This window comes from Electrophorus electricus, chromosome 20, assembly GCF_041902795.1.
Source record: "Electrophorus electricus isolate QZ-2024a chromosome 20, ASM4190279v1, whole genome shotgun sequence".
Lineage (NCBI taxonomy): Eukaryota > Metazoa > Chordata > Actinopteri > Gymnotiformes > Gymnotidae > Electrophorus > Electrophorus electricus.
In genome coordinates, this window is record NC_137516.1 from 3,722,501 (window position 1) to 3,749,485 (window position 26,985).

At 42.5% G+C, this 26,985-nt stretch overlaps 2 protein-coding genes across 3 annotated transcripts in view; both read left to right on the forward strand.

Annotated features, from left to right (window-relative positions):
* The window catches only part of LOC113590246 (gamma-glutamyl hydrolase), a 21,749-nt gene extending 9,267 nt beyond the window's left edge, over positions 1-12,482 (forward strand). Inside the window, exons 2-10 of the mRNA XM_081703210.1 lie at positions 1,374-1,645; positions 4,531-9,716; positions 9,859-9,973; positions 10,166-10,216; positions 10,882-10,966; positions 11,576-11,714; positions 11,922-12,028; positions 12,112-12,258; positions 12,344-12,482. Of these exons, the coding sequence (XP_081559336.1) occupies positions 9,626-9,716; positions 9,859-9,973; positions 10,166-10,216; positions 10,882-10,966; positions 11,576-11,714; positions 11,922-12,028; positions 12,112-12,231 (708 nt within the window). The 5' untranslated portion in view covers positions 1,374-1,645; positions 4,531-9,625 and the 3' untranslated portion in view covers positions 12,232-12,258; positions 12,344-12,482. The remainder of the gene's footprint in view (positions 1-1,373; positions 1,646-4,530; positions 9,717-9,858; positions 9,974-10,165; positions 10,217-10,881; positions 10,967-11,575; positions 11,715-11,921; positions 12,029-12,111; positions 12,259-12,343) is intronic.
* Positions 12,483-12,742: 260 nt separating this feature from the next.
* On the forward strand, positions 12,743-25,742 carry rnf122 (ring finger protein 122). 2 transcript variants are annotated; one of them, XM_027030278.3, is made up of 6 exons: positions 12,743-14,220; positions 20,489-20,645; positions 23,495-23,540; positions 23,633-23,674; positions 24,127-24,209; positions 24,605-25,742. In XM_027030278.3, exons 1-6 carry the CDS (start codon positions 14,196-14,198, stop codon positions 24,714-24,716), a joined length of 465 nt encoding a protein of 154 aa, XP_026886079.1. In that variant the 5' UTR covers positions 12,743-14,195; the 3' UTR covers positions 24,717-25,742. The 2 variants fall into 2 exon arrangements, with proteins under 2 accessions (XP_026886079.1, XP_026886080.1); XM_027030279.3 differs by having other exon boundaries at positions 24,130-24,209.
* Positions 25,743-26,985: the final 1,243 nt, after the last annotated feature.

Genomic DNA, 26,985 nt, shown 5'->3' on the forward strand with positions numbered 1-26,985 from the left:
CCTCAAAGCACTCTCCCACAGGAAACCCAGGCTGGAGTTCAGAGCAGGGTAAGGAGAATGGGGCTGAGACAGAGAGACGGGTGTTTTCGCTCGCTGAGCGCCAAGAACAATAAGACTTTTTTTGTCTTTTTTTTCTATTCTAAACTATTCTATTCTATTCTGTTCCAAATCCTGTCCAGCCTGTTGTTCTATTCTTGTTCTGCTGTGTTCTACTCCATTTTCTCCGTTTTACTCGCTTTCTTCGTGATCTCTTTAAAATTGCAGCCAAAGGCAATTTCATGCAATATATACTTCTCAGGGCTCTGTAAAACAGGCTGGATAGGACATTGCTAACAGAACGGGAGAGCAGACAGGCTGGGTGCAGAGGTACAAGTTTTGATGGGAAGAGGTCGGCTAATTAGAGCTCTGTGACAGGATTCCTGATGCCAGGCTACATATTGCCTGACACAGGGGGTGGAGCACCTTTGACCCAGAACATGTGTCAGCCAATCACTGCTATCCCTGGTTAACATTCAACGCTGTCGGTGAGTTTTGAGCTTCTGACACAAACCATCGACCGTTGACTGTACACCGAGGGCAGCCAATCACGCCGCAGGAATCCAAGGATGGTCAACGACTGGTGCAGGAGGTGGTGCCCTCTAATGGCTGCAATAAACATTCATTGCTGTCGGTGGGTTTTCCAGCGGACACAACTCACTGATCAATGAATGCAAACTGCGGTTCCGACTCCTCCAAGATTTGACCAGGAGAGAATGGATTACCGGGAAATGGGATTTTCTGAGAGTGCTTTCTCTAGCTTCCACTGAGGAAACAGGGCATTTTGGTAATTTTTGAGCAGCTTGGTAATAAATCCTTTATGATCCTTCCTCAAACGTTTCACAGCGTTTTGCAGAAGAGAGCATGTGCTGATTGTGTGTCATATATTCAGAGCAGAGTGGCAGCCCACATGGGTGTGAAAAGTAAAAAAGTCAGCTCAAAAACTGGTCATAGGTCAGGGGGAACCCCACACCTCAACTGTGCACCAAAAAAAAAATCTAGAAATGAGAGAATAAAAGAATGCTGCAATGGTGCCATGAACAGAGCGGCATGTCCCCCGTGTTCGTTTCTCAGCACTGGGTGAGGCGGACCGTCCCCAGCACACGCGCGCGGAGACTGAAACAATCGGCTCGCCGAGTTCTTGAAAAGCTTGTTTCCCCTTTTTCGGCAGGAAGAGAGATAGAATCATCTGGAAACAATCCCGCCGTAATTGCCCTGTTAAGTTTGCTTAACATGCTGGGAAATTTTTTACACATTGACATTTTCCAGTCACACTAAACACAGCACTTGCGGTTCTCTTTCTCTCTCTCTCTCTCTCTCTCTCTGGCCTTTTACAGTGGAAACCGTCAGAGGGACCAGACAGGCAGGAGGGCTCTGCTGACAGTACTTTTGCTCAGAGGGAGCTGGCTGCCTGGGCGTTGTTTGCTGACACGCGAGCTCTGGCTCACAGGACCATAATAGCCTTCACGACCGCAGGAGGCAAACAACAGGGGTCAAGCCCGCCTTTGCTCCCACCAAAATGCCCAAAATTCACCCAGCTAAAGTAAACATCGCATTTGCAACTGAATTAGGTCGTCACAAAACGCAGACCAGCGCGTACAGGAATGATGTAAGTGTTCTGCCAAACTGCGTGGCTGTCAGGTTCACTTTGTCACCATCCTTCAAATAATAATCAAGAAGGTATGTGTGTATGGCTTAGCGAAGACTGCCGTCTTTTTCGGGGGCTAAAATCGCATTACACTGCTTATAATGACAGTATGGTCGAATGGCAGTAGGACAGGCAGCTTGCTGACTAGGCGAGGCGGTTCGTGACACGTTTGCTCAGCCGTTCATGGTGAGCTCACTTCTCTCTTACCCACTGAGAGCAATGATTTGACGAGAAGTGACAGGAAGAACAGGCTGACCCATTTCTGCTCGACCTGGAAGCGATGCGACCGGCCACGACCCCCAGTCGAACGCGGCGAGCAAGAGGCACGTCGAGGAAGCAGAAGGGGGGGGGGGGGGGGGGGGGGGGGGGATCAGCTCTTTGCATCGCCATGAATTATATAAAACACAAGAGAGAGAAAGGAGCAGGGATGGAGGGAAGGAGGATAGAGAGAGGGGGAGGGGAGAAAGTGTGCCTTCAAAAAAAAAACAAGGTTTAACAAGGTTTTCAGCAGCGACTATGAGACACAAAGAGGAAGAAGAGGGTGGTTATATTCTTAAAAACAAAAAAGTTTCTGCTATAAACTGGGCCCAAGATGAATTATTTACACGCTTCGCTCCTCGATAGAGAGATAATTGCATGTATCCATAATCCTCTCCCCCAAGCTTCCGAGGCATCGTTGGCGCTCAAACAGCGCTCGGGCACTGAACTGTGCCCTTTCTATTTGTACTCTTCAGGTCAGATCCAACCGCTTTTGGTTTAATCCGACGTAACTCGTATCACCCCGCAGAAAGTGAATTGTATGTTCATTAACAAAGCGAAGCTCAGCAAATTCAGAACAGCGACTGAATATTGTTTCCCCGTTTTTTGTACTGGGGTATATGTTTAAGTGATCGTGTGGCAACGTATGTAGTCAGTGCTATCATTTATGCAGAGCATGAGGTATTCCTGCAAGCTTTTGAAGCTCTGGTCTAAATCCAGCCAACGTCCATTAAAATGAAAAGGTTTGCCAAATTCAGAACAGGGAAATGAAAGTTAGCCGTTAAGCAGTTAGGCAGTGAGAGAGAGAGAGAAAGAGAGAGAGAGAGAGAGAGAGAGAGAGAGAGAGAGAAAATACAGGGGAGGGAAGGCATATGTTTGCCTCCGTTATGTGAGGACAGCAGAAAAGCATGTGTGTCGGCACTCAGCCAAGTCTCTACATCTGGGTGTTGAGTTCAGTGAGGGCAAATTAGGAGTGTAAGGCCTTTATCCTCCCAGGACTTCCCCATCAACACTGCCCCCATGTGGTAGAAAATAAAATGGAACTCTGGAAGAGCACCACTAAGTGCTGCTCCAGTTGGACAAGGTTTTTCTTCTTTTCCTCAGATAAGAGAAGAAGTCAGTTAATGATCTTAGATGCTATATTTGAACAAACCGTTATACGGTTATACAGAATCTCCAGTGTGGGCAGGTATCTAATTCTTGTGTGTGTACAAAGAGATTGTGTGTGTGTACGGAAACTGTATGGGGACGTGCGGGTCAACCCAACACGACCTGACCCCAATGCCAAATCAAACAACTCAACACTAGGCCTCTCTCTACAAATCCAAACAAAAATATCTGACACTGGCCCAGTTTTAACGGAACAACCAGCGTGCTGACTGGCCCCCTTTTCCCCCTAATCCCATTGGTCACATCAGCTCTAGGACACTGGGGATTGGCTGGGGTGCTTGTGTATCCATGGAAACCATTGGGATGGATCAGGAAGTTGACAGGTTGCTCAGATTAAGGGCAGTGGCCCTCTTTGTTCAGGGTTTAGGCTCTTGCACAACTCTATTAGCCCTGAAATAAATCCAGAATTTACTCCCCCTCCCTTCCCACACACACACACACACACACACACACACGCACGCACGCACGCACGCACACACACACGCACACGTGCGCGTAATTCAGGCTTGATTTAGAACAGAGTTTTAAAAGCTTGCAAGAATACTGTGGTTCTGTATAAATAACATTACTTAACGAATGCATTTTGGGTAAATGCTGTTGTAAAATAGATAAACTGCTATATGAACACTTGCCACAGAAACAAATACTCCTCAGTACTAAATAAAAATAAACAATGTTCATGATTGACACAATCATTTTAAAATAAGTATACAATCTTTATAATAGGGGATACTATAGATCACAAATGCAGGCTACAGAGAGCACATGCTTGTACACCCAAGTGACAGAAACACTTCAAGATTTCACAGGAATCCTGGGAGCCAATGTAGCCCTCCACCCTCGTGTTTACAACCCAATCTTGTTCTACCTCATAAATCAATTACTGCCCCAAGCACCAATAGGACCTTTTCATTGCACACTGGTTTAACAGGTCCCCCATGCACTCTTTTCCCTGATCAGAGGTTCCCAGAGGTTTACACGAGCCAGTCACCCTGGGGTCAGCAGTGGCTGAACTGAGAATGAATCCTTTAGTTCTTACTGCTGGCACCTGGCACTGCAGTCCAGAGATGGGGGGTGGGGGGGGGGGCAGAGAGAGAGAGAGAGAGAGAGAGAGAGAGAGAGAGAGAGAGAGAGAGAGAGAGAGAGAGAGAGAGAGAGAGAGAGAGAGACAGAGATATGAACTTGAGCTGAACTTTGTCCTGAGCATTTCCACATATGCAGCTCCTACTGTGCAATAAGGCAGGTATATTACACACACACACACATTTGATATATATATATATATATATATATATATATATATATATAAACTGAGACATCTAGTGTGTCTGTCAACAAAGAACACAAAGACGACAGTAATGACACGTTTCTGACCTTGTCTGCACGTTCTCAGTCATACCCTGCTTCACATATTATAGGGCCCCCTGGTGGACACAAGCCTACTACTGGCCTGCACAACCGACTCATGACGGCAGTAAATGATTTATCTGTGCGTGGAGGGTGTGAGGCGCCTGAGCATCACTGATACGAGGGGAAACGGCAGAGAAGTCTGGATTCAGTTCAGTTCAAACACTTCTGAGCAGGAGTCGTCATGACCTGCACCTCAAAGTGCAGGTCTACTCCCTTAAGCAGAAAAACTGCACTTCTTATGCAGCTTCAAGCCTGAAGTGGTCCAACAGCAGACTCACCCATCCCATCATGCTCATCTGCTTCCGACAGATCACCATAGAAACCTGCACAAGAGGGGGAGAATAAGAGTTTAATGCCTCAGATGGAATCAGACTGTGTTAGAGATTTCAGTGAAGTTACGCAGTGAAGGCATGCGTCGTCTATCCTCTGCCACACGTGTTGGCGCACAGACACACTGGCGCATTGTGCAGCACGTTCGAACTGATGCACTGCCCAGTAATATGATTTCAATAGGGAAGGGGGTTGCAGACCTTTGTTACAGCCTCGGCTCAATAAATCACATCTGACACCAACATGAAAAGCTGCCCTTCACCTTTCGTGGGGACCAAAAGGGTGAGGACACATGACCTTCACCCAGGCCCCTGAAGGCCTGTTAGAAAACCACCTAGTGCCGACTCCATTACCATAGCAACGGGCATCCACGCCTCTGTCTTTACTGCACTGTCCATGTGGCTTGGCCATACAATGGCTGACATTACAGCTCTCTATCTGCCCCAGCTCCAGGGCAAATGGCCCAAAGTCAACCCGGCGAGATCAAACAGATGAATTTTACAACCCTAATCTCCCCTATCTGTGCCAATTGTCGCAGGGAGCTGATAACAGAGGCAGCCCAGACCCCCCCACCGAGGTAGAGATGGCAATTTCATTGGAACAGACACTCTTTGGGATTCTGTAAGATAGGACGCTACAAACACATTTTCAATATGGTGCAATAATCAATATATTATGTCTATATTTAATCAAGGGGGTTTTGTGAAATAAATTCATAGTGAAGAATCTCTGGAATTAACCTTCCACTGATATTATATGATGGTCACTGTATTTTAAGAAAACAACAAATGAAGTATGAAGCAATTCCTGGATGAACAGGCCATACAAACAAACAGTACAAACAAAACATGCCCTTCAGATACACACTAATCCAGTATACTGTAACAGGCATCATGTTGGAAGCAGTGTGACCAGAAAGTTCCAGAAACCTCCTTACTAGCAATGAATCCCCCCCCAAAAAACAGAATTGAGGCTTGCCAAGTCAGCATTGCAACACACAAGAGGGTCATTCGCTTTGCAGTGGTCCCAGTGATCCCCTGTTTCTCAGGGTTGATGCCCCTGCCTCGTCAGTGATGTGCTGGAGAGGTTGTCACAGGGACCTGGAGGAGCCCTTAAAAGGCACTTAATGTGATTAACCTCTACCCCGGTCATCCTCACACGTACATCATAAGCAATACTCGTTGCCTGGTAACCACAAAAAACTGATGGCCACCCAACAGATCCTTATTCCAGCTGCCATGGCCTCCTCGATGATGTCTCATGTCTGAAACAGAGCGAAGGTGTTTGAGAGAAAGAGCCAAGTGCCAGTGCACAGTCCCAAATTACAGTCCATGCCTGTAGGGATAATAGGAGGATTCCTTAGACGGGGAAAGAAATAAGTGTCTTTTATTTGAAAATGACCTCTAAGCCTTCAAATTCCAGTTTATTAGTGCCTAGGGCCAATCAGTTCTACTGAGACCAGCTGGCATTTTACAATCCTGCAAAAAAAAAAAAAAAAAAATTATATATATAAATAATCTTAAGCACTTAAGTTGGATAAAAGCAACTGTGCATTCCATAAATCAGGTCATTCTTGGGTTTTATTATCTTAATTTTGAATTTTTATATTCTTTTCTTCTAATAAGAAACTGTTATTACCTAGTTAAAATGCACAGACTTGATCTGGCTGAGAAACCAGTTAATTAATTGATCAATTATTTAAATAATTGGGGAAATACAGCAGAACACAAAAGAAACATTGTTTTATTTGCTTCCATGTGTTCATTTCCCCCAATAACAAACCTTGCGTCCTTGTACTAGGTTATACAGTGAAGTCATATATAATTTACGTAAATTAATTTGTTCACAACTTGGGATCTGGATGATAAGGTGGCCCCCTTTGTTTTTAAATCAAGCTTTAGGTCACACATTCCTGCCCGTTTCCAGCGTGTTAGGTGTTACAGCACGGGCGCTTTCGCCAAGTTCAAAAGTTCACCGTTTACGAGCGCTTCAGGACCAATGACCCATGTCCAAATAAAAACTTTCCTGTTGTTGACTCCTCTCCAGCCAAACGCATCTGTCCCTCCTTACTCGACGGAAAAGCCCTTACACTTCTTTCAAAGAATACTATTTCCGTACCAGTGACTTAAGGATTTAAACAAGGAAAAATAAAGAAATTTATCCATCATTCTTCCTCCAACCTCATCTCAAAATAACTTGCAAGCTTGCTGCTGGAAATTGCTGGAATCTATAAAAGCAGCAACAAACCGAGATTACAGATTACAGATTTTAACAATTACAGATTTTAAAATGTATTTATACAAATAAAAGCGATGTTATAACACTGACACATACATAACCACAGATAAATACACAGCCAGAAACAAAACACATGCATAGCGAAATGTACACAAAAAGACATTATCCTACCATTTGATGTCGTCCCATAATTTTTGTCAGAGAGGTGAATCCCGGTTGTTTTGTCGACCATGTCTATTGTTTTACTTCATGAAAAGTCGCACTCTTGCCAAACAGCTACTGATGCATTTGTTTTTAAAAGCTACACTAGAGCGTTAACTTGCGAAATGTCAGTGTCCGCTTCCATGCGCACAGTAACCCACAAGCGCGAAGATGCCCGGGGAACGACCACGGCATCTTGCCCCCCCGAGCATTCCTCAGCCAATCACGAACGCCCGAGGGTGACGTAGACCCCGGTGTACTCTGGGTCGTGTAGGAACCAGCACGAATTGCCACCTGTTGTGTAGTCCAACATCGAAATGACAAGGGAACAGGTTGACGCGTAAAAATGTCGGAGGCTATTGTAAAATGTTTATCGTTATTACACATTTTTGAGATCCGTGATTACAGATGACGGTTTTTCACAGATTACAGATGCAACAAACACACAGACTCTTTCACATTTTAGAATATTACAAACCAGCTAAACTAAGGACATTAACATATATTAAAATGACCGATCCCTGGCATAGCTTCTACCTTCTCCTTCATTAATGAACAAGTATTTCTTTGCTATCAAACAGACTCTTTAGAAACCCACCTCCAGAGAACATCTCACCCTCCACCTCAGCCCAGAGGCTTGGAATGTGATCCTTCACATCACGCCAGGCCTCGACCAGGTTCTGTAGCTGCTGCCCCATTCTGCCGTCTTACCTGTTCTGTGGGGTCTGCACTGTTTTATGCATGTCCAGAATCATATGCATGAGACTTGTCAGGATTGGGTGATTGTTTTAGAATCAGCTCTACTTTGTAAATATGGTCCCTCTGATTATAATAAAAAATGATGTTTTACTATAGATGTTCTATAACCTATCATCGTTTATAATTGCAGTCTTATACCATCCGTAACTTTTCAAAAAACATGCCAGAGTAAATGGCTGACCCCACACTGGTCTTGCATAGCAGCGGCGCATTGCTGCACTGTGAGTTAATGAAGGACCAAGCCTCGCCAGCAGGTGGCGCAAAACTTAACAGCAGCATTTCCGAGTAGCTCGCATAGTCTTGGCGCTCTCAAACTGGTTTTCAATTCCGTTCAGATTTCAAATGTCAAATAATCATTAAATCATATCTGACCTTTAAAAACATTTACATTTACATTTATGGCATTTTGCATACGCTCTTACTCAGAGCGAGTTACCAAAAATGATTTTATCATCTACTTATAGAATACATCCTAGCCAGTGCAACAGGTTAGAGTCCAAGATACCATTGAACTAGAATACTGCTAGATAAAGGAATCAATACTGACACCCAGAAAGAATTACAAAATCAGCGCAAGTAAAATTATAGTTGTGTTAAGGAATAATCACCTAAATTAGCTGCAAAAATGCAGGCTCCATGCCTTCTATAAGCCTACAACGACGTTTTCATATCGATCACACTTTACTACCGTTTGGGTAATGCATGTGAGTCATTTCATTGTTATATCACTTCAGGGTGCAATCTTATAAATTACTTTGCACATCTGTTTAATGTACAAAGTTATCAAATGAACTGAATTAATTAAGTATTCAATTACACGTTTTAGGTATTATGCATTTTCTGTATTTACCTTGCTTTGTGCACATTGTATTGTGCATTTTCCGGTCTTTTCTGTAGATTCTTATTTTAGGTTATTTTATGAAATGTTTTTACTTTTTCGGGTAATTCTGGAACCGTTACTAACTGAACTATCAACGATAATAGTAAACAAGTCAATAAATAAAATATTTAGAAAAGTGTGATTAGCTTGTCCTTCAGTATCCAGCACAAACGTCATTTAGTGGTTGGGTTTGCCATATATTTGCTTGTGTTATTAACTTTACCTTTGCTCCATTCTCAAAGAGAAAATGACCTTAGTGCCTGTGTAACTTACTCACATTATATATATCTATGGAGTTACATATATTTACTAAATGTCACCATGATAAGAAAACGTATAAATATTAACCAGTTTGGACCGGTCTAGTAAAAAAAATGTTTAAAAAACAACAACAAATACTTGTATTAGATAAACAATCTAGATGTTTTGGCAACATTTTCATGTCTTTTAAACCTGTACTGTCTTCAGCCCCGTCTGTGATAGAATCAGATAAAGTGGTTACTGTCATGAGACGCAACCTCAGTGTGGATATTCCGAATCTCCACCCACTCTGTAACTTCCTTTAAATTGCACATAAGAGATTTAAATTTGCACTGCATGTTATGGGTGTAAACTATGGTATATGGGTTGTACTGCTGGACACAAAATCAGACTAAATCAGTTCCCATCGTAGCCAAGGCTTCTGAACCGTCAGAATGCTGTGCGTTAGCGCGATACTGTTCGCCTCCATTTTCAGAGAGTGCAGCGCTCGTCCTGACAAGCTGGTGAACAACAGGCCGATAATTGGTACGTGTGTATTTTTATGCATTTAGGTCACATCACTTCAAAATGCAAAATACCTTTTTCCTTTATTAAATGAAAACGGTCGTGATTTTAGAAAATTGTAGGTAAAATATCTTTAGATGGCAGTGTAAGTTCTTTTTTTAAGGCATTTTGACGCAAGAGGTTCAGGACCCTGATATGAAACCATATGGAAGAACATACATCCCCTCGTCGTATGTAAAGTATATTGAATCCGGCGGTGGTCGAGTAATTCCAATTAGGTAAACCTGCACACATTATGAAATTGTATATTCTTTTATTTACTAATGTGGTAACACTTAAAACGCCAATCACTTGCAATGTATTTCAAAATGTCATGACAAAAAAAGGGGAAACTGAAGAAACACTGAAAACCATACTTATATTTTTTGTTGAGTTTCCATATTTGAATCATGCAACATTTGACATTCCAGACTTAACCAGACCAGAGAAGACCATGAAAAAACGTTCAAGTCCGTCAATGGGTATGCGCTCACTCTGCTCACTCTGCTCACTCTGCATGTCTGCTTCTCACCTGAGCTGCTTACCGCTTTAAAACTGAAGCCTAACACTGGATGTCTGGGTTTAGCTTTTCATTTTTTGCTAATTCAAACATTAAGGTAACGTGTTGTGAACATGTCAGTAGCAATGCATTCAGTCTTACAAAGTACACCAGTACACCAAAATTCCACTGAGATGACTCATCTTATGAGCACTGGGGGCCAAAGCTTGTAAATGCAATGGTGTTGGAGTGGTAAAGCCACAGCAGTAATCAGCCGGTCACGCCTGGTGGTAAGGAAGTTCCCTCCTGCATCCCAGGCAAGACTGGCAACGTTGTTGTGTGTCGGTCTGTCCTGTGTAATCTGATCTCTAATGACAGAACCAAAGGTTTTTACAGGTAGGGTTCTAAATGACTCAGAATATCACACTTATATAGCTGCTAGAAACTCCCAAAGAATTCACCTTTGCTGCAGTTTCGTCAACAGGCTTCTGAGGAGACTTTCAGTTTGGAATGCAATGTTCAGAAGAACACACAAGGGACCGTATAACATGTATAGGTTCGGAGCTTAAAGAGTTGTGGCAGTGAGATTTTCTCGGTGAGTTCAGTGGAGTTTCTGAATGGCAGGTGTCTATGCTCCCTCTTTGACAGACTTCTCCTCATTGGGGGAACGGTAGACCTGCAGACTTCTGACTTTGCCCACGCTGCTAAGATTTACTTCCGTCTTGCCCTTAAGGTAAACAAACAACGTGCTTTGGGCATACTTGAGTGTGTGCGTGTGAGAGGGTGCTGCAGACGAGTCCGCACATGCCAGACATGCTTAGTGAACTCTGTGCTCCTCACAACTCCTGTGTTCAGCCCGGGCAAATCCAGCCAGATTTGTCAAAGCTTAGAACTCAATACAAAGGTAGTATACAGTGAACACTGTGCCCAGGGTTTCACTGAGCATGGCGTTTGTACAGAACACAGAAAAGCCATATTGTCTATATAAGAAATATATAAATAACTAATATTGTTTCTGTGTAAATAAATAAATAATAATGTAATAATATACATAATACAGCCTCAATGCTATAGCCTTTAGCACATTATTTGAAGCAACAGTTACAGTATTATATGCACTGATAAAAGCATACGACAGGGTTTCATGAAACAGTTGGCATTTTAGTGTTATCTCCTAGGGCAGAATTTGGCATTGAGCTGTTTATTACTAAATTTTTTAAGAGTTTCTTAAATTGATAAAAGTGTTAGTGTGATCAGTGTATTCATCTTCTGTTTCAGTAGCCTGTAGTGCAGCTGTTTCGATTCTAAAACTGACCCTGGTCCTGTTCTGCTATCATCTCAGGCCAATGATGTGGGTGACTACTTCCCCATATGGGGAACGTGTCTGGGCTTCCAGCTCCTCACTGTACTGGTGGCCGAAGAGAATCTGTTGAGCAAAACCCCTGCGGAGAACATCTCCCTCCCTCTAAACTTCACCTCAGGTGGAGTTATGAACCACTAAAGCCCTGACTTGCCTACAGAGGTTTAGGCTACAGAGGTTTACCACCATTGACATGTAGCTCAGCTGCCCTAAATATTAACGAACACGTGCGTTTGGTATCAGGAGGTGTTGTAGCTCTATTCTGCAATATTTGGTACAAATCCTCTGAGTCCTAACACACGTGTAAACTCTTTCCAATATGCAACAGAGGCCGCGTCCAGCCGCATGTTTGAGGCCTTCCCACCTGAGCTGCTCACAGCCCTCTCACAGGAGGCACTGGCGGCAAATTTCCACCATTTTGGAGTGACAGACCAGGTAAGCACAGCGCACAGGGCGATCGCGTCACCGTTGGTCATGAAAGCTACAAGCGCTCACGGGACTCTTCCTGGACCTTTCAGATGTTCATGAGGAACGAGAAGCTAAGAAGTTTCTTTTCCGTGTTGTCGTTAAACAAAGCAGAGAATGGAGTCGTCTTTGTCTCAACCATGGAAGGTATTGAAGAAGCAGCAAATAGCTAATGTAGCTGAAAACCACTCGGCTGCAGGGTGGGTTACACAAAGGACCTGCAGACGCAGCTGTTGATCATTCAGAAGGAAGTGTTTGTTTTCTTAAATTCTGCTCTGTCTCCAGGCAGGAAGTACCCCTTCTATGGGGTTCAATGGCATCCAGAAGTTAACCGTTTTCAGTGGAATCCTCTCTACAGTTTTCCTCATTCCCGAAATGCCGAGCGCATGTCATCACTGCTGGCAGAATTTTTTGTGAATGAAGGTAACCGCTTGGGATTTGTCACTTCAGGCAAAGAGTAATTATAATGACTAGAAATGTTATAAACTGACTTGGAATATTTACTTCAATTCTCTCTCTCTCTCTCTCTCTCTCTCTCTCTCTCTCTCTCTCTCTTTCACTCTCTCTAGGAAGGAGAAGTTCCCACCACTTCATTCAGGCAGAAGAGGAGAGCAAAGAACTCATATACAACTATAACCCTCTTTATGTAGCAAACTTCACTTCATATGAGCAGATATATTTCTTCTAACTCACAAACGCTGATCTGTAGCAAATCAATTTTCTCAGGGCATTTCAGTGTGTGTGTGTGTGTGTGTGTGTGTGTGTACAGTGGAAGCATCAATGCTGAAACACCTACAGTATTGAATTAACTCTTACAGTATTCATATTTGTTCAGTTCCACTTATATTAAAGCAGATTATGTTAAATACAAACTATTATGTGACATCTTTTTAAGTTTATTAATTCCAGGATTTTAAAAAAGTTATCTTTATTTATTTAGCCAGAAGAGGGCAGTGTCTTGCTTTTCACAATAAGCAAAGGGTACCACACTAGCATACTGATCTCAGGTGGTAACGGAAAACAGACAAATGATTGAATAAACAACCCTAGTACAGTGGCTCCATTCCTGCGAAGCTAATAAACTGCGCAGGACCAAATTCTGATAATCACCTGAATCGGGTGCGTTTGACCGCAGAAATCTTTCGATATCCCAGGACAACCATACTGTACTAACATGTAACTACTGTACATACGAACTACTGTACTAACAGATTCACTCTGAAAACTGACATCTTTCCGTTTGTTATGTTCTGCTTAGCGGTCCAAAGCGGCAAATAGTGCGCTGCGTCAAAATAGTTTTTAAGATGAAAAACGTGATATTCACCTTTCAAACCTGGGAATCCTGCTAATAAGCAAATCCCTCATTCCCAAAGCAGCCTAATTTGACAAAGGTGTTACACCATACTTTGGCAAAATGACAATGAACACCGTTTTCGCAAAGGCAAATTCGTGGTGTCCGCATGTAAGAATTATTATTTTTTAATTATTTTCGTCAGTAACTGGTTAACATAAGCAACATATGTGTGACATCATAACCATACTGTACTACAGAGCAGAGATTTTATATACAAAATAGATTTATATATATATATATAGGATTTAATATATGAAAGGACTAACAACACTACTACCAACTACCACCTTCTATCTACTTTGGATTGTGTTCTTATCTGGGAAAGAGCAGGAAGATGGAAGATTGGTCATCTTGGATGCTCATCTTAACAGGCGGGCGGGACTTTGCGCTAATCAAAATCTGTTCTCAATGGATGCCATCGTCATTTGTCTGTTACCTTGCTCTACAGGCACTAAACGTTGATCGCATCGTTCACCAGCAACGGAAACAAGCGTTTGTAAAAGAAACTCTTATTGTGGGTCTTTGCTCTTCCCGGCGAGTGTGTCATCAGTCATGCCGGGTGCTGCGAGCTGTACTTCGTGACAGTCGCCTGTGAAAACGGTTTTGGACTTCAGGATTTCGTCTGCGCTATTTTTCGTTCTCTACCAAATCGTGCAGATGAATCCAGATTCGGAAGACTCCTCTTAGCCGTGGCTCGCCTTGCTGAAAAGCACGTCTGAAGGACCAAGGATACTGGATCTTTGTTTGTAAACACCGCAGGCAGGGAACCAAACGAATGAATTGATGCTCCCATTTCAGTGGTGTAACGGTAAGCCCACTTTGCATAGAGCTTCAATTAGCATATGAAAATATTCTCTTTTTCCTATTAGAGGGTCTTTGGGAAATTATGGCGTGGGCTCTTAAATGATTCAGTGCAATGAATGAGAAACTTGATTTGATATGTTGGCTGTTGGCATCTCATCTGAACAAAGCGGATGGGTGTACTGTCTTGTTCTGACTCCATTGTTTTCACAATCATTTGGGGTCATCCAGCTGAACTGTCCAGCTTTTGATTGTCTAACTGAATGTATCAATTGTTGTGTTAGTCTTCTGTGTTACTCATATAGTGGTTGTATACATCTGCTAAATGTGAATGTTCTCGGTCCATCCAGCATTCCTGTTTATTATCATGGGGTGCCGTATTTCTCTGAAATTCAGGGTAAATGAAACATACTACTGACATGTTAAACATGGCTTTTTCTTTGGAAACGCACATGGGCTGTTAGTGGGTTGTTTGCAGATCATTTCCTTTGGTTATAAATAAAGGTTTAAAAATGATCGATAAGTATAGATTCACACCTGCGCACACACCAGCTCAGGCAGTGTGTGTGTGTGTGTGTGTGTGTAGGTCTTTTCCTTTATATTTGTAGGTCACTCCATATTTCTCTTGAAAGTTCCGAGGAGAGACTTTCGGTCTCTTGGGTTTTAATATTTCATGTGTTGCTCCTAAAAAGAGCCCAAATGCACATGTTCTTTCTTGTCCTGCTTTTAAAACAGGAAATCTGTGGGAGCCTAAGACCTGCCTAGCAACACACTGACTCATATGTATCTAAAACAAAGCAGCCTTTAGATTTCAAGATCTGACAGTACCTATCTTTTTCAGAAAGGCTGGGTAATGTGTGTTCATTACCAGAAGGTGCTTCTTCACTTTCGTTAGGCCTCATGTCCTCTCTCCTATTGAAACATCTTCTCTCACATACTTTTGAGGACAAAAGGAAGAACTCTTTCCTTTTACTTCATACATTTCTCTTACATTTTTTGGCTGCATCTGTAAAGATACCCGTAGTACAACTGCAGGGCTGCTCACTGTTTCTGTGCATTTAATGAAGCCCTTGTCTGTCTGTATCCCTTTTTTTCTCTTTGGACATACTTGGCTCAGTAGCGGCAGTGAGGCTGCACACTGACAACACCACAGTCGGGCACGTGAGCTGTCTTAAGAACAGGAAGCGCCCATCTTTTCTGTCCTGCCGTGTTACATTGTCTTGGCAGCCTGCTGGGTGTGCCTGGCAATACAGATCAGCAGTACTGATCTGTAATAGAGAAGTCACATGACCGCAGCTGCCCAGATCTGAACACAGAATTAGTCATTGCCGTTCTGTGTCAGTGCTGTGGGGAACAGGTCTGAGGTTGGTCGTCTCAGAGTCCTCTGAGACGAGGCTCATGCAGCAGACGAAGTTAGCACAGAAAGTTACGTCTGCAGAACCCGTTCTGACGTTCCCCCTGTGCTAAGCTACCCTCGTTTTCTGTTCTTCAGTCCCGACATCTACCTTCGTCTGCCCTTTTATCAGAAATGCTGGGCTTCCACCTACACTCACTGAAAACTTTATTAGGTCCATATTAGGTATAACATATTACAGGCAGACATTTACACTTTGTAACCTGTCTGCTGTCGTGCACAGTTTATCTGCCACTGTACATCCAATTCATCAGTGCTCAGTTTGTGAGCAGAGGACCAGTGACAGAGAAGCTAGAAAAGTCACACCATCTTCGGTCCTGGTTCTTCTAGACCACTCTTCTGTCTTCGACATGGTGAGCCACAAGATTCTGCTGTCAGTTCATCACTGACTCAGCATTGAAATGGTACTACTTAAAAGGACACTCTTAGAAAGTAACATGGAGGGGATCCTTTCTGTGCAGACTCTCCACCGGTGTCCCTCAAAGCTCTGTTCTGTGTTCTCTTCTCTTTTCTCTCTACATTTTCTTCTTTAGTGATTTAATTTCCTCCCATGGAGAAATTAAACATACTATCTGTCGAAGGGTTCATTGATTCTCCTACCATTACCATGCTGATCATAGCCATCTAATCTTGTCTTTCCCACCTTCTAGCCATATCTTGCCATGTTTGACACATCTTGTCATGGATGGCAGCCCACCACCTAAAGTTGAATTACAGCATGACAGAGCTGCTACACATCTCCAGAGCAGCTGGCCCTCACAGGGATCTTGCCATAATTGTTTTTTTTTTTTAATGAAATCATTCATGGCTCCATCCGAGAATGCAATGAACCTTGGTGTAATTATGGATGACCAGTTGTCATTCTCAGATAATGTCATGAACTTGACTCGTGTGTCGTGAAGGTTTCTTCTCATTTAGAGAATTCACCCTTGTTACCATGTTATTGCAGCTCAGTCCTGGCAGGTCATCTTATGTGTCCCATCAGGTCCTTGCAGCTATCCAGAACGCTGTAGCACAGCTGATCTTCAACAGCTCTAAATACTTCCACGTAACTCCACTACTCAGTTCACTTTTCTGGCTATCTGCAACCTCTCATATAAGGTTTAAATCTCTGATGCTTACCTAGAAGGCAAAAAATGGACCTGCTCATTCCAACTTCATGAAATGGTCAAAATCTGCACTTACAGCCCTTTGAGCTTCAAGTAAGACCCAATTTGATTGTCATCATTCAAGATTTATGGAAGGCAAACATCAAGACCCTGCCGTTAGAATGAACTTCCACTGGTTGTGTGAACAGCAGAGTCCCTCGCTATCTTCAAACACCAATTAAATACTCATCTCTTTAATAAGCACTTTAATAAAGCCATAGTTTAGTAATTTAGTAATAGTTTAATAGTAATTGGTAATAGTAGTTTAGTCATTACTCTCGTTGTATAGCATTGTATTATATTATGTTGTATTGTAAATCTCATTCTAGGTTTATGCACTGACACTTGGTTCAACCCGTGTCTCGGTTAAGGGTATTTTTGGGCTCTAACCTATTTGTGCTAGCTAAGAATACTTTGAGTAGACAACTAAAACACTTTTGTACGTCGCTTTTGTAAGAGCACCTGCTGAATGCCATCAACGTAAGTGCAGGAGCACTCCAGGATATTGCAGGATGTCATCCCAGCAGAGACACTGACACTATGATGGCATGGTAGTGCATGTTGTGCTGTGGTGAGTGTGTCGGGTAGAACAGCGTTGCTGCAGCCTATCAGGTCCACTGCTGGGCTGATCGCAGTCAGTCACCCACAGCAACAGACAGCAACAGACCTGTAGACAGGAAATGGCCATCGATGAAGAGATGGCTAACACACGTCACCCATGGCAGCCTTTATCTGTACACCTGCAAGGTGGTTCTGATAAATGTTTCTAATAATGTGGGTGGTGAGTGTATTTTATTGTGTTGGAAAAGAGAACAGTGAGAAATGGGAACTGGCTGGAACATCCGTAAAACATGTATCTACTGTATCTATCTAACAATGTTGGCTTGACAAAACCAACACCGGTCTTCCTACTTATTATTCCAGCAACATGTTTAAAGGCACTTGTACAGTTTTCAAACAACATTCCTCAGATTTTCACACTAAAGTTTCATCTTCAGTGCGACGTGTACAGAGGAGCAAGATGCAAGTAAGGAAGAATGGAACTCTCCTTTACAAAATGAGGAAAATCTTGGAAAAGTGTAGAAAGGAGGTCTGGAGCTTAAGAAGAGGCATGTTAAGGTAATTACTGGAGGGTATGAAGGACAGGTGATGGGAGTCAGTCAGTAAGTAGGTGATTAGGAACAGGGGTGTAGTCAAGGAGGGCGTGTGGTGCCTGAGTGTGTCTTCCTGCCTGGGAGGCACCCTGGAGCGTGACAGTCAGCTTCTTTTCATTCTGGGACAGATTGGCCCAGACATATCTTCACCCAATAAACTTTAATTGCTTTCAGCGGGTTTGGTCAAGCCAAGAAAGTTTGTTCAGAAATTCTTTTGACATAATTTGGATATTTGCAAGCCTCTATAACTGTAACACTTATGACTGGCCTGCCAGCTGCAGCAGCTAACAACTAAGGCCTCGAGCCTCCGTTTTAAGTTAATTTGGTGAACAAGTGTTGAAGAATGGAGTGAGGCCGTCATCACACCAGTGCTTTCCAGTCTCGATTCAGCAGGCCCAGTTTAGATTGTCTCCCTCCAAGTGAACCTGTTGTTAACTGACATTAGTTTGGGATTCATTTTTGTGTAAGTTTGTTTAAAGTGCTGGAGAGTGCACAGAGACGTAAGAAAGGAATAAAATGAAATGGGAACAAAATTGGCTTTTTATTGTATTTTCAAGCATGCTTAAACTGAGCTGTGTACCTAAACTACTTCTCTGTTATTTTGCTTGAATGGTTTTAAATCGCAGAACCCTGTCGTTTATTTTTAGCCTGGAAACTATACAAGGATCTAGGTCCATTTTACACCTGTGAGTTTAATTTCAAATATACTACATGCAGGATTTTTTTTCCTTGAAAATATATGTAACATGCGTAGTTATCATTGTTTGTCACACTTCATACACTTGCTTACTGTGCTGTTTGAGTTTAACTGTGTCCCACTCTTCTAAGAAGTATAACCAATTCTCCCTGGTCTAAGTCAAATCAACTTTGTCATTCCTCCTCACTCCAGATGCAGTGAGTGGGGAATGAAATAGTTTCTCCAGGACACAATGCTCCATTTGACATTAAACAGTAGCAGACAACAGTGAAAACAGTATGACAGTGTAAATATGACTGACAGCACAGTAGACTAAAGCACAATTAGTATTTCTTTCCCATTGTCATGTACTGTGACTTTACACCCTTACTAGTCCGATGGTAATATTCTTCCTGCTTTGTAATGTTTGCAGAGTTTTCATGTAGAACTTACTGGACATCCAGTCTCTTTAACATACTAATGTTGATCTACAGAAAAAGGTCATGTATTATACTCATATTATTTATAACATGAATAGACACTCATACTTTATTTTGGCTTTGGTTTTGACTTGCTGTTTTCAACCAGGAGCTTCTTTAAATGTGTGTGTGTGTGTGTGTGTGTGTGTGTGTGTGTGTGTGTGTGTGTGTGTGTGTGTGTGTGTGTGTGTGTGTGTGTGTGTCTGTCCTCCTGCACGTTTGTTTGAGATTTGTATTGGAGTGGTGTGTGCAGGTCTGGTTCTTGTTGGGCTTCTTGCCTGGGTCTCAGCTGCAGGAGGAGTTGAGTTTGTCCTGATCTTACACAACATGAATACAGAGACAGAAGCCTGGCCTGGCTCTCGGCCCGTAGCTCACAGATGTTCTACAAAGGAGCCCAGTGTCCCAGTCAAGGCCAGGAAGAGTCAAGGACTGCACAGACGCCCTTGCCTTCTGCATGTCCCCAACACCTCCTTTAACAGCAGGCGCAAACACACAGCTTTATCACACCAGCTTGTTGTTCAGGGGAAATGTAGCAATTGGAATTCACTTTCATAGTTGGAGTATTGCATCACTGTGTTTAGCAAGCACATGTGGAGTGTAAACAGGTCATGTTTTCCACTCGTTTACCAATACAGCTTGCCCCTTCTGCACACGCACGGCATGCATGGCTTGTATTATAGACAAAAAAGAAAAAAAAGAAAACATGACCAGCTGTTCTTTGGGTTTCTTGTCATTTCTTGAAAATGTATTTTTATGATCAACCTTCTTATATTTGCCCCAACCCACAAGCCTCTTTCCTGAGGTGACCCACAGGACATGCTTTGTAAGGCAGATAGCGTTCTAAAAAAGCCAAAACACATTGATGCATTTTTAAAATTCTGCTCCAATAACAGCGGTGTTAAGGAGCGAGTTTGTATATATGTGGAACAGCAGATCAGGTTGACTTTTTCACTGTACTAATGATCCTTGGTGGACAACTGTGTTACGGGTTGCTTCATACATACAGAGGAGTGTGACTGTCCGCATGATCACCTGTGGTGAGTCCTAGAGCACCTGTTTGTCAACCCGTGCGCTGAGTGAGTTCAAAATTTAAAAGGAATGAGGCTCCTTATACAGTGTGTTTCTGTGTCTGAGCCCTGCTGTGGTCCAGGGTCAATCTAACACCTGGATCCTCTGTTATGTATGGACGTACCTCCAGACCTGAAAATTATGGACATACTTGCTTTATTTGTTGTGTAGTCTAAAATGAGTAATAAGATTTTGACTCAGAAAAAAACGCCCTGGGCTATGAATCTGTCCAGCATTTTAATGGGTCGAGGCTGATCTTACATTGTCTCTGTGGTCTCTGTGTTAGCTGCTTGTGTGATACAGGTCCGATCAAACAGCGTCTTGGTCCCTTTGTAGGGTTCTTCTGCGGTTTGGGACTGATCTACTCCAACAAGACCTGCACCATGCCACCTGTCACCTTCCAGGATCTGCCGCTCAATATCTACATGGTCATCTTTGGCACAGGGATCTTTGTCTTTGTACTCAGCCTCATATTCTGTTGCTATTTCATAAGGTAATCCCCCAAACACACACACACACATACACACACACACACACACGTACACACACACACTAACACATTACAAAAGCTTAATGACAAGCTGATGAATAGACAATGTGAAAGGCGTATAGGCAGGAAGTAAGGCATTAGGGGACAGGAAGTTGCCACTGTTGCATCTGTAAGCTGCCTGGTTTATTTCTGTCCAAATGTAGGGGCATTTAGATGAAATTGAAGCTATTTTAATCTTCTATTATTTACAGGCCTATGGTATTGTTCTTCAACTCTGGAGGCTCCAAAGCACCTGTGTACACATTCAAAACACAGCGTGATACTTGGTGCACCTTTCACACGTCTACTGCATAGTATTGGTGTTTGTGCTCTCAAATTCTATTCAGTTTTACTATATAAGGCAAGTGTGTCTGTGGGTACTATAAGTGGAGAAGGGAGGTTCTCTTTTTTTCCGATTTCTCTCCATCAGTCCTTATTGTAGAGGAATATGGAATCAGGTCATATCCTAAATACACTCTCCAACAGACCCAAATCTACAGAGCACACCTTGGGTGTTAACTCATCAACCGTTAACAGTCCCTGGGTTGGGAACATGTGGACATGTTACTGATATGGTAACTGGGTTGGGAACATGTGGACATGTTACTGATATGGTAACTGGGTTGGGAACATGTGGACATGTTACTGATATGGTATCTGGGTTGGGAACATGTGGACATGTTACTGATATGGTAACTGGGTTGGGAACATGTGGACGTGTTACTGATATGGTATCTGGGTTGGGAACATGTGGACGTGTTACTGATATGGTAACTGGGTTGGGAACATGTGGACATGTTACTGATATGGTATCTGGGTTGGAAACATGTGGACGTGTTACTGATATGGTATCTGGGTTGGAAACATGTGGACATGTTACTGATATGGTATCTGGGTTGGGAACATGTGGACATGTTACTGATATGGTAACTGGGCTGGGAACATGTGGGCATGTTACTGATATGGTAACTGGGCTGGGAACATGTGGGCATGTTACTGATATGGTAACTGGGTTGGGAACATGTGGACATGTTACTGATATGGTAACTGGGTTGGGAACATGTGGACATGTTACTGATATAGTATCTGGGTTGGGAACATGTGGGCATGTTACTGATATGGTATCTGGGTTGGGAACATGTGGACATGTTACTGATATGGTAACTGGGTTGGGAACATGTGGACATGTTACTGATATAGTATCTGGGTTGGGAACATGTGGACATGTTACTGATATGGTATCTGGGTTGGGAACATGTGGACATGTTACTGATATGGTATCTGGGTTGGGAACATGTGGACATGTTACTGATATGGTATCTGGGTTGGGAACATGTGGACATGTTACTGATATGGTATCTGGGTTGGGAACATGTGGACATGTTACTGATATGTTATCTGGGTTGGGAACATGTTGCCATGTTACTGATATGGTAACGGGGATGGGAACATGTTACTGATATGGTAACGGGGATGGGAACATGTTGCCATGTTACTGATATGGTAACGGGGATGGGAACATGTTACTGATATGGTAACGGGGATGGGAACATGTTGCCATGTTACTGATATGGTAACGGGGATGGGAACATGTTGCCATGTTACTGATATGGTATCTGGGTTGGGAAAATGTGGACGTGTTAGTGATATGGTATCTGGGTTGGGAACATGTGGCCATGTTACTGATATGGTAACGGGGATGGGAACATGTTACTGATATGGTATCTGGGTTGGGAACATGTGGACGTGTTACTGATATGGTAACTGGGTTGGGAACATGTGGACGTGTTACTGATATGGTAACTGGGTTGAGAACATGTGGGCGTGTTACTGATATGGTAACTGGGTTGGGAACATGTGGGCGTGTTACTGATATGGTAACTGGGTTGGGAACATGTGGACATGTTAATGATATGGTAACTGGGTTGGGAACATGTGGACGTGTTAGTGATATGGTAACTGGGCTGGGAACATGTTACTGATATGGTAACGGGGATGGGAACATGTTACTGATATGGTATCTGGGTTGGGAAAATGTGGACATGTACTGCTTTGGTATCTTGTGCCTGTTTGTTTTTATTTAGCAGCAGCTTAAGGTCAATATGTACTCTGTAATTGGACTAATGAGATCTTGCCTCAGAAAACAAACCAAAACCTTATGGGCATATGAATCAATATAACGTATCTTTCTGAAATCAATCAATCATCTATCTATCTATCTATCTATCTATCTATCTATCTATCTATCTATCTATCTATCTATCTATCTATCTATCTATCTATCTGTCTATCTAAATGATTGATATATGTAAATCAGGTCACATGTCGATATTCAAATAGGCATCTCTATTTAGTAGATAATTAGCATGCTAGATACTCCTCGCGCTGTGAACGGAGACGCTGGACTCGCAACGTCATGGAAAACGTTGACTCGTCAGTCAAGTTAATCACACTGATACTTTATGACTTTAGTCGGAGTGTGCCTCATGTCAACTCGTTTCACTTACTCAGTTTATATGTCACAGCCCTTAAAGCCTGTCTTAAATCCGTTTTCAGTCATAATCCTTCAATCTTCGCTCGTGTTCAGTCACATCTTTTTGTGAGTCTTTTTTTGGCGAGAGTTCTACTGACATCTATTGGTAATAGATGAAACTACATTACACTCTATGCTCCGTGAAAGCTACCAGGCTTAGTTCCTTTGTTAGACTTTGTTCTAAAGGCATGTTGTAGTCTAATATCTTATACTACATATTTCTACATATACACATTTATTGTTTTAACCCTAATGTTTCTGTTTCTTTTTTCTCCAACAGTAAGTTGAGGCATCAATCCCAAAATGAACGTTTTGGATATAAAGAGGTAAGCGTGTGGCCCCTGATGTAGTTCATAATTTCCCCTTTTTTGGCCTTGTTTGCATTACTTTTTACCGGATTCTATTCACTAAATTGCAGGTCATCTTGAAAGGAGACACCAAAAAGTTGGATCTTCATGGGGTAAAAACAGATACTTTCTAATAAATTAAAAGGCAGATCACATATACTTGTGTAAAAATATGTTCTGGAAATTCGTAACCACCACTGTCGAAGGGCTTCGGCGTGACAATTCTCTTGTGTACCAGCCAGGAATATTTTTCTCTGTTTCTGAGTCTCTGTGTGTCTAACTCTCTGTATGTTGCTATCTGTGTGTTGTTTCTCTGCATGTCCGGGTCTCTGTGAGTCTCCATCCCTGTGTCTCTCTGCATGACTCTGTCCCGGCATGTATCTGTCCTGCGTGTATCTGTGTCTCTCTGCATGACTCTGTCCCGGCATGTATCTGTCCTGCGTGTATCTGTGTCTCTCTGCATGACTCTGTCCCGGCATGTATCTGTCCTGCGTGTATCTGTATCTCTCTGCTCATATTTGTCCCTGTGTGTCTCTGTCCTGGGTGTTCCACACTCCCTCCACAGCAGACGTGTGCAGTGTGTCTGGAGGACTTCAGAGTGAAGGATGAACTGGGAGTATTGCCATGTCAACATGCTTTCCACAGGAGGTCGGTAACACTGAACTCTGAACACCTCCCTCTGAACACCTCCCACTGAACACCTCCCACTGAATACATCACTCTGACAACATCACTCTAAAAACATCACTCTGAACACATCACTTTGAACACACCACTCTGAACACACTACTGTGTATAATAATTATTTTAGTAATAACAATGTGTATCATAAATATTATAATAATACCAAAATAATTTACATGGAGTACTATTGCTGAAATAATCATGGTTCCCAAAAGGAAGACTTACAAGGTCGTGAATAGATCTCTGTTACTCCTGTGTCTATGTGTATATGTAAATGTTCATAATTGTGTGTGTGTGTGTGTGTGTGTGTGTGTGTGTGTGTGTGTATATCTCTACATACTCTGTGTGTGTGTTTGCAGGTGTGTGGTAAAGTGGCTGGAGGTGCGGTGTGTTTGTCCCATGTGTAACAAGGCCCTGGCTGGAGTGTCTGACCAGCACCGCATAGGCACCCTGCTGGACGAGCTGGTGTAGAAGTGGGACAGGACTGGAGCCATGGCATCTGTCTGCCAAGAGACCTCCACAGCCCGGAAGTCGTAGCTCTGACCCCTCATTTCTTCCTCTTCCTCACTCACACTCTAAGTCCACTGCCAGGTTCCGCCCATGGCTCCCGAGTTGTAGCTCCAGCGGCGGGTCCGTCTCTGAGCCGCTGGTCCTTCAACAGCACTGACCTCTCCTGGAGATCAGACTGCAGCTGGAAGTCTGCCCATGGTGACCCTGCAGCTGGACGTCTGCGCACGGTGACCCTCACTGTTGGTCCAAGCACAGGGAGGAGAAATGCAAACTGAGCATCTCCAAGAGCATTCCAATACCAGGCTGGGTACTACTGCTGCTCCCCTCACACAGTCCTTGTTTTGGACTGGAGCTCAACAATATGGAGGGGAAAAACAACAATATTGTGATTACATTGCTACATGCTGTGATTGAAGTGTGCCTTGCAATATGATAAAACACACCGGTGAGCCCTCAATCTGACCCAGTTAAGGATTGGCCTGCACTATTTTGACAAATATTGTTTATGAGTAGATTTTTATGAATATTATTATTAGAATTTATACATCATCATACATGAAAACACCCAAAGAACTAGAATGTCAGGACACTCACAGCACATGATTGAAAAAATGTTGATTTTCATATTGCAGACTTCTGAAGTAGCAGTATTTTGAAGGCCAGTATTGCGATGATGATTTACAAATTATATATTGTGCATCCCTGTTCTGGACTCTGCCACTAAATTGACCATAACTCAGTGCACTACAAATAGGAGATCCCTCCATGTGGGGTGGGTGGGTGTGTGTGTGTGTGTGTGTGTGCGCGCGTGTTTTATTTACTAATCTGTCATCTGTCTTTGGGAGACAGCCCTCCCCCTGTCCAGAGACATGGCCAAATGTCCCTTTTTTTCTATTACAAATCGTTCTGGTTTTGATCATAGTGGTATTCATACTGAGACATGCTGTATTGTTTAAATGAGTGTTCAGAATAAAGCATTCTGCCATACGTCTGCTTTTCTACCATAGTACATAATTATACACTATGAGGGTGTATGCAAACATATGGGCCGAGATGAAGTACAATCTACAACAAAACATGAACAAGTTGGTGAATTCATTTGCATGAAATCAAGCATATGTTTTACATAAAAACATTTCATATAAACACAATAGGATATTTTTTTAAATCATGGATTAATTTAAGAAAAAAAACCTTACCCAAAAAACTACATGTGGAACTTATAAAAATACACTAATGTTTCTCACATACCCCTCTCTCATGGAGTATTTCCGCTCAGTTACATAGCCTGCTGTACTTCACCTTTCTGTCTCTACTCTACATAGATGGACGTGCTGTGACTAGCTTTTGGCAAAGTGATTCAAACATGTACAGAGTTTCTTATCCAGAGTGGCTTAATTACCAGTGTGGTGCTGTCTGGGAACAGGACCCATGACCTAGGGGTTGCCAACATCTTGCTCTGCCTGCTGCACCAGAGCGCAGCTTGAATGATTGTTTTTTACTTCCTTATATTTCACAGAACTTCGCCCAGGTACGTTTGCATTTGAAGCAGAGTGAATAAGTTATGTTCATCGTGGTCCATCAAGAACTGAATCCAGCAGAGGGTGCTATGTCATTTGACATTGTAAGAAATGCCTGTGTTAAGAATTGCAATTCTACATTAGCACAAAATGACAACTTTGTCTGGCATGATTCCTGTGTTTTTATTAGTTTATTTATTTTTATTCAGCAATATTCTAATTATTTAATGAATTTTAAATATGAACAATTCCAATTACAAGCTGCATTTCTCCTCGCCATTGAACCAGCACCAATGTCTGTTACAATAACTGCTGTTGTCTACCAATTATATGTATTTTAATACATTAATTTTAAATTAATAAAAATCGGAACCTTTTGTTTTCTAAGGTGTTTTGTGGTTATATATGTTTGGTTACAACCCATTCTAAGTTGTGGTGTGGTGTGCATAAAAAGGTGTGGTGAGAAATGAATATGTGTGTGTGTGTGTGTGTGTGTGTGTGTGTGTGCGCTTGAGGGAATAACTGATAATGTGACCGTATATTTGAAACATGCAATACACAGGTTTTGACTTCGAATGTGACCCAGGCCAAAATAATAAATCCAAACACCAATTGTTATGAATAGAGTTTACCTCCACCAAAAAGGAAATCAAAACACTTCCCTCACTTCTAAATCACAGGCAAATCGAAGCCAACAAAACGACAACCAT